Below are 14,402 nucleotides of genomic sequence, written 5' to 3'. Positions count from 1 at the left end.
GAATTGAAGTTGTTCTGATATATTTATATTTCCAAAGCACAAGTCTCATTATTATTCAACTTTATTTAGAACAACTTATGGGCCAAGTTTCTTCTTTTAGAGGTCCTTTTCTGAAATAACTCAAGCTTCCAACATCCTTTACTTTTAAGCCTTGTGCAACCTGATGTATCCTTGCTTTAAGGTATTACCAAAATTCTATATTAATGGAGGGAGTTCAGCTCAATCTTATCCAAAGTTAAATGCTTTTCTAGTCAAATTTAATTTACAATCTAAATATGAAAAAGCTTTAGCTTACATGCAAATATTATGTGTATGTTAAATTCCCAGAAGTCAAAGATCAAGAATCAGTCAAGTCACCCAGATAAATTCTCAAGAGCATTTTAATAAATTCTTTAAAAGGGATATAAAAGGATTAAGAGATCTATTAAGATGATTAAAAGGATAGAGAATATCATTTCAAGTATAAGTATAAAAAATCCTGGAATTTATTCAACTGAGAAAGAAGTGAATGATGTTTTAGTTCTGATTCTTACTTCTAGAAGCTGGAGACCAAACTATTTGTCATCTTGCAGTAAGTTTAGAGAATACCAGGATTTAAATTAGAAATGAGTAATAACTAAAAAAAGGTGTTGAAATTTAAGGAAATCACTATAGAATAATTTTTGATCATCTGGTGATGGCTTAAGTGTGGTCCATCATGGAGGAAAATGAAATAGCCCTTTAAAAGTATTTTGTAGACATGGGATTCTGGAGTCTGATTCTCAAATACTATCGACTGTAAATTATCAGGGACGATATATGGACATATTCTATGGTTCCTTTATGGTCAATAGATGATGTAACATGTTTGAGAACTTCAGCCAAAGGAAGTTAGATATACTTTCATTATGTATGGATTTGAATTTAATTCTAGAAAATGCATTCTTGAGTAAAAGTGCTATTCCTGGACTATTATTATCAGAGAAGCTTAAATTTCCCACACTGGAAATGACAAAACAACCGACACTTAAATATGCTTTCACATATTGTTATGGAATCTCTATTGTGTAGATTTTGAAAACACTGGCCTTTTCCAAATTTCTGTCTGCATCCAAAATAATAGGGGAAAACCCCACACTATTAACTGAATGCAAATTTAATTTATTAGTCTAGACATATGCCTTTATAAAATTGATTATCTCTAAAGATAGTTACACAGATTGTGGAAGCAGAATAGCTGAGTTATGGAAGACTATTAAATAGTATTTAGGTTCTCCAAAAGGGATCATCAGCAGAACTGAATATGAAGAAGTTATTAATAGTCTATAGTTGTACGTTCAATGAGATTACAAAGTTCATATTTGTGGGCATTGTGAATAATCATTTATAACTTAAAATCAGATACCATTAATTTTGAGAAAGAAATGTTCGGGGGGAAACAAACTTACGTCAGTAAATAAGTGTTGTGAAAGTACAATATTTTTAACTATGATCATTTTAATATCCTGTTCCTGATATTTACCATTTACTTATTTATCATGTCATATGTGATACTTTCTACTCAGTAATAGGTGGGAATTTGTAAAATTTAGGAATTTCCTGGCATGGAATGACTGGAATTACCTTTTCAGGTCTATTATATTAGGAGGAGACAAGAAGAGATACTTTTATTGTAAGTTCTGTGAGAGAAACAATACTTATTCATCTTTGCATCTTCCCTCTACTATAGTTCTCCGCATATAAAAGGTGCTTAATATTGGTTGAATCCAACTGACTTTGATTATTTCTGGAGACCATTCATGGTATCATTTTTCTAGATAGAATTAATACTATTACTCTGCTCCTTCCTCTATCTTTCCTGGCCTTGATTTAGAATAACAAAAGGTTTTTCTAATCTTTTGAATCTACTTAGCTTATTTGTTTTTTTACAAACATATGCAAACTCAAGACTCAGGGAAACATATTACAAAAAAAGTTTATCAGGTACAGTAGTAGTCAACATTTTAATTACTGGTTGGTTATTGTAAGACATTAATGGGGATTGTTAAATGGTTAGTGAGTGATCTGCAGAGTAATAAAGAAATCCACCCAAAGAAACAACTGCTACTGCTGTATTCAGGGAAGAACACCCACCTGTGGAGAAAAAACCTTGTTAGGCAGTACATCAGATATACTTTTCATTGTTCTGAGAATTATCATAGCTCCACATTGATATCATCATTCATTTATTCAGCTTCAGATATGGACAATTCACTTCATGTGGTAATGCCTCATTTTACTTAAAAGCTTTTTTTCTTTTTCAATTATGTCACATACATCTTTTTTTAATTTGAACAATTTCCCTGGGATGTGATGAAGACAAACCTGTTCTCTCATTTTACATAAAGAGGAGGCAGGAGTCCAGACTCATGCAGAAATGGAAAGAATGGGGATTGTCTTGGTCCTTTATTCTAATTTTACACCCTTTCTTCTGTTCCTACAATATACTAAATGAGCTTATGAGTTTGAAAGAAACAAGAAACTAAAAGTCCTAAAGCAAAAAGACAAATGTGACTTCATAGATATTCATGAAAGTTAGTGGGATAAAACTTTTAGACTAAGAATATGTATACCTTTAAAAAAAAAAGAACCAGAAATAAAGAAGGGGTAGCATTGTATATTAATAAAATATAACCATGAGGAGAAATCCAGAATGGATAAAAGTATGATAGAGAAAGCATGATGGAGAGTATTTGGATAGAAGTCAAAATTTTGAATACACTACACTCTATTTGGAATAAAGAGGAAATGGATAAGAAATTTGGGGAATAGATCACCAAACCTGACACAGAGTATTATAAAGTGACGAGATACTTTAATCATCCTGCTATACTTCATGTGGTAATCATGCTATGAAAAAAGGTCAGCTAATAGTCTCTTGACATGCCTAATTGATCATTTCATTCTTCTAAAGATAGAGAAACCACAAGGAGAAATTCTATTGTAGATTTTACTTTCACTAATGGAGAGGAACTGGTTACTGGGGTAGAAACAATGGAAATATTAAGGGAAATTCATAATGCTATCTAGAATTTGTAATAGAGGAGCAATCCTAGATTTTAGAAAGGAGATTTCAAAGAGCTCAGAAAAAATTAAGCAAAATGCTTCAGGGAAAATTAATTCAGGAGAAATGGGACGAGGAAAAATGAAATTCTGAAATCACAGAGGAACACCATCATGTCAATAGCATTTGAAAAATGATGGAAAAATGGGAAATGTCCCACATGGTTGGAAAGTAACAAGTACTTTCCCAATTTTTTTAAAAAAAGGAATAAATAGAACTTTGAAATTCTAGCTCAGAGAATTCAACTTTGATTCCTAGGAATATTCTAGAATGGGTTATTAAAGAGATAGTAAATTTTTAATAGTTTGTCTTTATCAAGACTACCTTCATTTAGTTTTTTGTAAAGATGATTAAATACTGGAGGAGAATACTCTGGAAATAGTTTACCTGGAGTTCAGCAAAAAAAAAAAATATGTCATATTATTTTTGTAGAGAATGAAGTGATATGGATTAGACAGTAATATAATCAGATAGATTCAGAACTCACTGGATGGCAGACTCAAAGAGCATTGGTAGTTTGTTGCAAATGTATACTGGAGCCAGTTCTATCCAGTTTGCAAGAGCTGTTTGTTAAATTTTCATTATGAGAATTTACCACTCAGCAACTTGTAATTAATATGTTAGGATTTTATGTATTATCTTACTGATTATCTAGACTTTAAAAAGTGTTAATGATGCAGATTAAGCTTAAAAGTATGTGAATCCATTTTTTCCCTTAAAAAACATGATTATTAAACATTTACCAGAATACCCTTTGTTTAGTGTCACCATAGCAGGTCTCTAATGCAGTACTATAGAAATCTGTGCTTGAGCCTATGCTGCTTAATATTTCTATTAATTACTTCAATAAAGGAATAGAGACTATATTTACCATCTTTATAGATGACATCAAAGTGAAATGGATAGTAGAGTTGAGATCCAAAAGATTCTTGACAGACTAGTTTTGAACTAAATCTAATATGAAATTCAGTAAGAACAAACATAAAAGTCTTACACTTGGGTTCCAAAAAAAATCAAATTCAACAAATATAATTTGAGAGTAGTGTGGTTAGAGAGCAGTTATTCTGGAAGTTATTTGAGGGTTTTAGAGGACTGCAAGCTCAATTTGAGTCAGAAGGAGGATGTGGCAGCTCAAAAAGCTAATGTATATTGGGCAGCATTAGGAGGGGCAGATCTTGTTGGACTATGGAAATGAGAATCCCATTGGAATTTGCCATTTTCAGACATTTCAAGGTATTCAATTCTGAGTACCAGCTTTTATGAAGGACATTGATTAGGTGGAGAGCATCTAGAGAAGCCCAACCAGGATGGTAGGGGGCCTAAGTTGATGAGACATAAGGATAGGTCTAAGGAACTAGCCTAGAGAAAAGAAGAATTAGGATAGAGGATATGGTATCTGTCATATCTATTTGAAGGACTGTGATATGCAGGAAGGAAAAAACTTGTTCTACTTAACCTCAGAAGGCTGAGCCAGGAGCAGTTCATGGAAGCTCTAAAGAGGCAAATGTGGACTTGATGTCATGAAAAAATCACTAACAATTTGAGTTGTTGAAGAGTAGAAAGGGTTTCCTCACAAGCTAGTTGCCCCTTCTTGGGAATCTTTAAAGCACAGGTTAGATGACCATTTGTCAGGTACATTAAAGCAAAAATTCCTTGGTAAAGGGCTGATTAGATGGTCAACAAGAACTGCGGTCTTTAAAAAGTCTAGCTTTAGTTTACTTTTTAGCTATTTTGGCCACTAAAAGCAATTGTCTTTCTTATAGAAATACTAAGACAAACAAACAAGGCTCTATCTTGACTTCTGCTTAAATCTAAAACCTAAAAATTAATTGCTGAGAAAAGAAAAAAAAAATCACTGCATCAAATTGTTAGCGAAATAAAAAATTGCAACAAGTATTTAGATTAGTCTCGTGATATCACAACTATTCTTATCTTTGCCACTTTTTCATCTCCAAGTTTTTCCTTCTTAAATTTTCTGGACGGCCTGACTGATGAAGATGGTCTCCCCTCCAATTTTCTCCTAAAATGAGGTCTAAATGTATATTTTCAGAAGAGTAAATACAAAATATATCACTGACAAGTTATATTGTGTTTTTCATAGTGAAACATGATATATGTATGTGTATGAGGAGAGGCCAGATAGTATTTGACTGATTGTTTTCATGTACTAGAAATACATATATTATTTGTTTTCAACAATTTTACCTTCAAGCTGATTATTTCTCATTAATGGCTGGTTTCCAATGACAACTAGAGAGAGAAGAAATAGAGGGGAATATCATGAGTGTGCACAAATCTCTCTTTCTTTATTCTCATCTGCATGACTTATGGGAAACCTTGCTTTTTTCACTTCTAAAATGTGCTTGTTTTTGTAGTCTTCCACTCTTGACTATAATCTTAAAGTTAAATAAATATCAAGGATTATTATACCTTCTTTTTATCCTAGAATTATTTTGCTTTTCCCATAGTTTTCCCTATTCTTTAAAATTCCTCCTTATTGTCAACTTCTTTTCACAGCTTCAACTTAGAAATTCCATTATAAAGCCCTGAGTTCAGTTTCTTCATTCCCTGAAAGTGCTTCTCTTTTCATAATGTTATGTCTTACCTGTTCATTCACAGATTATGAACACCAAGCATTGAGGCCAGTCTCTAAATTGATGCTTATGAAGCCCTTACTTCAGTCAGTAAGAGTTTATGATGAGGAATTGTCATCATCATAATTCTCCAAATAAAATCTTTGCCTTAGGGGCAGCTTGGTGGATAGAGCACCAGCCCTGAATTCAGGAGGACCCGAGTTCAAATCTGGTCTCAGACACTTAACACTTCCTAGCTGTGTGACCCTAGGCAAGTCACTTAACCCCAACCTCAGGGAAAAAAAATCTTTGCCTTAAAAGTTGCTTACCCACAGTAAATCAATTGCTCTTCTTAAATCTCATTTGTCCTAATAGTTTTAGAGACCAGAACCCTGATGCTGAACGTCCTATTTCTTGCTTTCAATAGCAAGTAAAGGCCTACATCTACCTAATTCGTTTAATTCATTCTCCATAAAGATGGTGATAAGAGAAATGGTGTCAAAAAGGTATATTCCATAGATCCAATGTTGTAAATTAGTGATTTGCTTAACAACTATATAGTTTTATTAAGATTTTGTGACTAAGCAGTGGGGTTTTATCATAATTTATCATTGACATTACTGTGAAAAATTAGCTGGGACTACCTTATATTAAGCCTCTTCTCTGTGTATCCAGAAACTTTTTATTTAAACAGCTTTATTCTTTTCTTCAGAAATTGGAGGAGTATCTGACTCCTTCACTATGGTTTATTGTGTTTGCTGGAAGCTATTCTCTATGCTTGATTTCCAAAAATGTGAAAAAGAGGACACTGGTATGGTACAAGGCTATGTAACTAACAATTAGGTCTCACAGATTCTCTAATTTATATATTAAGAACATAGTGGATAATTCATATTTCTGACTTCCAAAAAGGTCATACCATAAAAGTATGATCTTAGCCTTTAAATGACTAGATCCCATTCCTTGAGCTTTGCCTGTTTTAGCCTTTTATCTCCAGATTTACTGTTTATTGTGTGTGTTTAAATGTAAATCTCTGTAGCTCTTACTAATCACCAGTTTCCTCTTAGGAGGCACCTACTACCAAGACAGTTAACTTGACTTACAAATCTTCCAGTAGCATCCTTCCTTAGAATTCTGCCAAGTGAGAATACTCTTAATCCAGTGGATCTTGTAGAAGTCTGAATACCCAGAAAATCCACAAAGCATGACTGAGGGAAAAAAAGATGGGATTAGTTATCTTCCCAACATGCTGGGTATCTTTGACAAGCCTTCTCATAAACCTGCCTCTATTCTCATTTTCATGTCCTCTCAGTACTGTTCTCAGGACCAACCTGAGAAATACTGAATCTATTGAGTCACTGGGACTCTTGGCTGAGGAAAGACAACATCTTTGCTATAGAAACTGGAGGCACAGCCTACTTAAGTTTTTAGTTGAGTATCACCTCTCCAATTAAGAGCTTTCAGTGTCTGATGAAATTCATAGACTCTTTGTGTGATGAAAAGTCCTCATGAGATTTGGATTTCCAAACCAAAGAACTTCTAACATTTTGGTTACTTTATCCCTGGCACGAAGGCCTTTTGATGCTTGTCAGTCAAAAGTTCTCTCATTCTTTTAGTAGTTTAGGAGAATGAGGTTGTGAATAAGGCAAAAAGTCTGGGTATCTGGAGTGGAAGGTTATTTATGGAGGTGAGAAGTGGGAGTGTATGCTTAAGGGCAAGGAAGACGATTTGCACTTATCTGTAAGAATAGAAGGCAATTCTTACTATTTGTCATGAAGAGACCTTTATTCTGGAATGAGAATCCATTTTTTTCTCTTTCCAAATTCAATTCCATCATGTTAGCACAAAAGATGTCCATGTAATATTTTGATTTGAGGAACATATCACCTGAGCATCCTTTCTAGGGAACAACCAGAAAGCATTGAAGTGAGCATTGCTAGTAACAATGAGTGACAGGTTTTATATGCAAAAAGTATAATTTTTTAAAAATTAATTAATTAATTTAATATTTTCCCCAGTTACATTCAAAACAATTTTTTTTACATTTGTTTTTAAGATTTTTGAATTCTAGGTTCTCTCACAATTAAGACACCTCATGTGAAGTTATGCAAAACATTGCCATAAAAGTCAGGTTGTAAAAGAAAATGTAGATCTCCCACTCTAATGAAAATAAAAACCCTCGAGAAAAATTAAGTTAAAAAGAAAGAGAGACATAAAGAGAGAAATAGAGAATACTTTGATCTGTATTCAGACATAATCAGTTCTTTCTCTGGGTATGGATAGGATTTTTCATCAGAAGTCTTTCAGAATAGTTGTGGATGATTGTACTACTGAGAATAACAATGATTTGCAGCTGATCATCCTAGAACATTTCTATCACATTGAATGCAAGTATATTTCACTTTGTTCATGGAGGACTTTCTAGGTTTTTTTTCCCCTAAGAGCATCCTGCACATCACTTTTCAGAGAATGACAATATCCTATCACAAGCACATACCACAGTTTATTGAGCTATTTCCCAATTGATGGGAAGTCCTTCATTTTTTTTTTTCCTGAGAAGACTGTTGCTATAGCGTGGTAATGGTAGACTGAGGACTTCTCAGAATAAGTCACTTGATAATTCTAGACCTAATTTCAAAGGTCTATTAATCATTAAGGCTCTGCGAAGGAGAACACAAGGCTTTCTCTTCTAGTAGAAACATCAGAGGTGATCTCCTGAACCTTTACATAACTACTTAGGGAAGAATCTAACTATTTAATGGCCTAGAGATATTCTGAAAGGTCAATAAACTGGCTAATCTCTATTTGTTGATTGAGGAAGCCTGAGGTAAACTAAGTCTCCTTGGTTATTCTAGTTTAATGGACTACTTACTTCTAAACAAGTCATTGTGGAGGATTATATGGCTTCTTATAAAATTATTAACTAAAGTAAATTGAATTTGTAACTTAGATTCAGTTTTTCTGGGGAATTTGAGAAAATGAAATAGGGTGCTCATACTGACTCAAGTAAACAGTTATAAACTTTGTGAAACTAACCACCATAAATCCATAAATTTAGGAAAACACACCTGTATATATATATATATATATATATATATATATATATATATATATATATATATATATATATATATATACACACATATATGTGTGTGTGTGTGTGTGTGTGTGCTCCGTCTAATCATCATAATAATGAGAAACTTCTAATAAGTTAAAAGTATCATCCTCCCATGTAGGAATGTAAAAAAGATAAACATTATTAAGACTCTTATGATATTACTTTCCTGATTACCTTCTTATGCTTCTCCAGAGTCCTGCATTTGAAAATCAAATTTTCCATTCAGCTTTGCTAAAAGTTATAGTTTTCAGACAATTTTTAAACTCTCAATGTATTTAAGGTAATGTCTGTTGCCTCGATTTCTTCTGAAAAATTTCCAGTCCTTCATTAGGATTCTGTAACTGACTAAAAATAGCCTTTTCTTATTTTTGGAATAGCTACAGACAGGTTTGAGAGACCATGAGTTCAAAGACCCAGATATCATCCACTCACCTATTTATTTCCATTTTTATCAAATGCAAATAGCTAATCCCTTCTATGCCAAGTGGGTTTTGAATATTTTTTATTTATTTACTTATTTTTTTTTTTTTGCTGAGGCAATTGGGATTAAGTGACTTGCCCAGGCTCACACAGCTAGGAAGTGTTAAGTGTCTTAAGGTCAGATTTGAATTTAGGTCCTTCTGACTTCAGGACCAGGACTCTATCCACTACACCATCTAATTGCCCCAAGTTTTGAATTTTTTTAAATAATTTTAAATATTTCCCTGAGTCTTCAGTTCTTGACAACTGTTCCCTCCTCCAATTTTAATCAGAAATATCTGACAGATTCAGAGGGACTGAGAAGTGAGAAGACCTTTTTTTTCCTTTCTGCTAGTCCAAAAAGTTGTAGAAAGATCCTTGCTAACATTAGAAGATACAAATAATAATAAATAAGTTAATGCTTTAAGATGGAATTTGCTGGCGCTTAGAAATTAAGGTGCCTTATAGATTAAGGGGAAAATATGGGAAAAAATATATATTAAAAATTTGTTATTATCTGATTTTTGTCTCTGTTAGAACACTTGTCCAGTGTGTGATGTTGCTAACCAACTTTCTGGCTCTCTGAAGTAACATAAAAAGCACTTACCATTTTAGCTATTAGAAAGTAGAAAAGCTGTTTTACCAGTTCTTCATCACTTTTTCCAGGTGCAGTCATTATTCCTTTGCAGAAGTCAGTGACTTTGCAGGGCTGTCCATTCTTCTCCCTGAGGAACAAACAGTTCCAGGTTGTTTGGAAAAAGCAAAGAACGAAGTTCAGGAGAGTTATAGCCCTAGATGTGCTGGCACGGGCTCTTATTGCCATTATAGGAACTAGATGTAAGCTAAAATAGCATACAGAAATGGAAGCAGGTACTATGAGAAGACTGTATAGGAAGAATGACTATTTATACTTTTCAATCCAAGGAAGAAATAAAAAAAATAACAAATCTCACTTGGTTCCTAGTAACAGTGTCATGCAAGAATCACTTGATTTTTCTAGAAAAGGATGTGCCGTGTCAAACTTGGAGTAAATCATGGTGAGATTTGTGTGACTCCATGAAAGAGGGAGTTTCCAAAACTCTGGCTGTAGAGTCTCTTGAAATTCTATCAATCAAAGTAAAAGAACAAGATTTGATCAGTGACACAGTAAGAGAAGGTAATTTTGTTTAACTTTTGACAAATCAAGGTCTTTCCTGTTTTATCTCCTCCCTTTCCCGGTCTTTCCCCATTCCTTTCCCTCTAAGAATATCTTCCATTTACACATCTTGTATGGACACAATTATTTGGACAACTAGATGAAATAGTAGATAGAGTGCTAGGCCTGGAGGCAGGAAGACCTGAATCAGACACTAGTTTTGACATCATATGAGTAAGTATTTAGAACAATGGCTGACGCATAGTGGGCACTATGTAAATGTTAGCTAGCATTATTATTATTTGTATGTTGTTTCCCTCTTTACAATGTTACCTCTCGTGTTCAGAGCCTACATCCCGATATAAAGATGCTTCTCACCTGACCTACAGTGACTTCTCAGAGAATTGTAGGGTTTGAGAGTTGGAATGGACTTCACTGACCACATAGTCCAACACACATTGGTTTGAGAATCTGATTTCTATCCCATTGATGTTCTAGACATACACACAGATTTCTTGTAAGGCCATAGATCCTATAAATAACTCTAGAACTAGCAATGACCTCAGAGACCAACTAGTCCAACATTCACAGTTTTACAGATGTGGAAACTGAGGCCCAGGGAACTGACTTCTTTAAGATTACATAAGCACTAAGTGTTAGAGTCAGGATTTGATCTTAAGGCCTCTGCCCTTAGAGCCTATACTTTTTCCTTGACATCCTCATGCATCACTCTGAAAGCAATAGCTTGGGACTTATGGACAACACTACCTATTCAAAATATGGGGATGAAATCAATTGGGAAATATAATTCTCATAAATAGGAAGAGGTTCTTAATAGGTACATTAAGTTCCAGAGAATAACATTCCTGGGGGATGTTTAATTAAAAAAACAAAAACAAACCAGGTTTATTTAGAAAGTAAGGGTTCTTCACAAGGTTGTGCAAAGGTAAAAGTTGAAAACTATCTTTGCATATATTTGGAAAAACAAAATCCTATAAAAATAAAATAAAATGATAAAAAAATAATAAAAGTAAGAGTTTCTTACACTGACAACAGAATGTCTACTCAGGGTGACATTAAATATGACGTTATTCAGTGCTGGGCTTCCATCATGAACCCATTTCTCTAGGTACAGCCCTGAAGTTACCAGAGCAAGATTTTAATGTCAGAACCAAATGTGATTAGAGAAGCTTTCTTGTACTGCCTCTTAGACAAGTATTATGCTCTTGGCAATGTGTCAAAAGGCTGGATGGCCTCAATTCCATAAATTGGTCATGATCATTCAAATTTGGAGTCTAGACCAGTTTGCCAAGGAAATAACCTCTAGAATTACAAAATATTGTCAAATCCTATATTACCAAATAAATTTATATCTTCTTCTTACCTTCTAAGTATTTTAAGTTGACAATTTTGAGGAAAACTTTGGTTCTAGGGATGATTACTGATAGCCGTTTTAGTATCTCCTCAACATTTACGGTCAGGAATTTCAGGTCAGAATCATGGGCCCATTTTTCCAAGACACCTTTTAGCTGTACTGTGAAAGAACACGACAGTTTGATGAATCAGATCTGATATGCTTCTGATTCAGAGAAATGTCTCTGAGTCTTCCTACTTATTAGGCAAAGGCTGTTCCCCCTAAAATTTTACTATTTTTTTTCTAGTGCTCTGTACCAGACAGGAGGAATCAATCTCCACCCCACTTCACAATTCAGTTTCTCAGTTGGTCTGAAGGCAAGAGAGACAAAAAGGCTGGAAGCAAAGGAACTTCAGCCCTTTATTTTCTATACTATGACCAAAAATTTATCTAAAAGATTAGTGCCCTTATTCCCTTAAAACACGACTGTGAATGAACTCACATGTAGGAAATTTATGATTTACTTTTGTAAATTTGAGGAATACGATCCATAGGTAGCTGAAGAATGAAATGATACTAGAAGAAGAGCTCAATTCCATTTTTTTTCCAGAGGCTGAGAAAAAAAGATCATTGTTATGTATTCCCAAATAAAGAAATTTGAATTAGATATCTTTCAAGCTTGTTGGTGTTCTTCATTCTCCCTATAAAAAAATTATAAAACATGGTCAAAAATTCCTACCATGTTCCCACCTTTCTTGGTAAAGTAGTCTGCAGAGTCTGTTAACTGAAAAAAATCTTCCCTTTCCTCTTGGAGTCCCTCTGGGTTCTTTACATGAATAATTTTTAAACCCCATCTTTTTAGGCCTCTTAGTACAATTCTGAAAGAAAACAAGCTACAGAGACTGCTTATCCTGATCTGCTATTCTTCAAGCCTCTATGTTTTCAATTTTTATTTCTTTATTACTCCTTAAAGTTTCTTAGATTTCTGCAAAACTTAAAAGAAGCAAGGCCAGGGATGCCAAATGATCAAAAGACATGTACCTTTCCTAAGTTTCAAATTTTAAAAGTTCTAATTCCAGCACATCTCTTTTCCCCAAGGTTTGTCAATTAGTAGAAAAGTGTGAAAACAATTTCAGTTGTTAGCCAACTTCTGTATAAGAAAAATCACCCTACCTTTTAGCATCAAAAATCCCACCAATGAATCCAGATTAAATTCCCTATATCTATTCTCCAAATAGGAGGTAGCTTTCTCCAGGGCAGGAAGGATCTTTTCCCCCATGGCAATCTTGCTCTCTGACTGGTGTGAGTCTTGGAGAGACAGGGGTGGTAACAGCAACATTAGCAGCAGAAGCCCAGGTAAGTACATGTCTCAACCCCTTCCACTCAGCCAAGTAGTTTGCAGCAATTCCTGTGTTGAGTGTCTCACACTACCCTCCCTTAAGTCTAGTTCCCCCACCCCCCCCACCCCTTTACTCCTCACTGATCAAAAGGAGGAGCAAAGATTTCTACTACTGTAGGCAAGATGATGAATGCCAACTCTGCATTCTTAGGGCAGATGGTCTTAAGTAGAGAGCAGAAGAAATGTTGGGTATGACTTTGCCTATGGGTTGGGGCCCCATGGTGAGAGTGAGGAGAAGGTCAGCATGCCTGGATTAAGTGGTAGCCCTGGTTAGGAACACACTATTGTCCCTGGAATTGGAAATCTTTAGGCACAGCCTGATGAGAGAAGAGTAGGGGAAAGAAGGCTTATTCTCTCCCAGGATTCATGTTCTGTAGTTTCTTCTGACCAGATAATTTATTTTTTTTTATTTTGCTAAAACTTTTTATTTTCAAAACATGTGTATAGATACTTTTCAACATTCAACTTTACAAATCTTGTGTTCCAGATTTTTTTCCTTCCTTTCTTCCCACCTTCTCCCCTAGAAGGCAAGTAAATTCAATATGTTGAACATGTGAAATTCTTCTATACATATTTCCACATTTATCCTGTTGCACAAGAAAAATCAGAACAAAAAAGAAACAAATGAGAAAGGAAAAAAAGCAAGCAGACAACAACAAAAAGGTGACAATACTATATTGTGATCTACATTCAATCTCCTGGTCCTCTTTCTGGATGCAGATTGTTCTCTTCATCACAAGTCTATTGGAATTGGCCTGAATCATCTCATTCTTGAAAAGAGCCACATCCATCAGAGGTGATCATCACATAATCTCTTTGTTGCTGTACACAATGTTCTCTTGGTTCTGCTCACTTCACTCAGCATCAATTCATGTAAGTCTCTCCAGGCGTCTCTAAAATCATCCTGCTGATCGTTTCTTAAAGAACAATAATATTCCATTACCTTCATATACCACAATTTATTCAGCTATTCTCTAACTGATGGGTATCCACTGAGTTTCCAGTTTCTTGCCACTATAAAAAGGGCTGCTACAAACATTTTTGCACATGTAGGTCCTTTCCCCTTTTATGATCTCTTTGGGATACAGGCCTAGTAAAGGCTACTACTGGATCAAAGGATATGCATATTTTGATAGCCCTTTGGGCCTACCTCCAAATTGCTCTCCAGAATGGCTGGATGTATTCACAATTCCACCAACAATGTATCAGTGTCCCAGTTTTCCCACATCCCCTCCAACATTCTGCATTATCTTTCCCTGTCATCTTAGCCAATTTGAGAGGT

At 34.6% G+C, this 14,402-nt stretch overlaps 1 protein-coding gene across 1 annotated transcript; it reads right to left on the bottom strand.

The window, feature by feature from the left end:
* Window positions 1-610: 610 nt before the first annotated feature.
* On the bottom strand, window positions 611-13,112 carry LOC141550139 (UPF0764 protein C16orf89 homolog). Its single transcript, XM_074280446.1, has 8 exons — window positions 12,895-13,112; window positions 11,752-11,901; window positions 10,186-10,336; window positions 9,840-9,957; window positions 7,420-7,555; window positions 6,759-6,863; window positions 5,288-5,332; window positions 611-2,112 (listed from the first exon to the last, which is right to left on the bottom strand). Exons 1-8 carry the CDS (start codon window positions 13,085-13,087, stop codon window positions 2,024-2,026), a joined length of 987 nt encoding a protein of 328 aa, XP_074136547.1. The 5' UTR covers window positions 13,088-13,112; the 3' UTR covers window positions 611-2,023.
* Window positions 13,113-14,402: the final 1,290 nt, after the last annotated feature.

The sequence above is a fragment of the Sminthopsis crassicaudata genome, chromosome 1, assembly GCF_048593235.1.
Source record: "Sminthopsis crassicaudata isolate SCR6 chromosome 1, ASM4859323v1, whole genome shotgun sequence".
NCBI classification, from domain to species: domain Eukaryota; kingdom Metazoa; phylum Chordata; class Mammalia; order Dasyuromorphia; family Dasyuridae; genus Sminthopsis; species Sminthopsis crassicaudata.
This window is presented reverse-complemented; position numbering and strand designations above follow the sequence as displayed.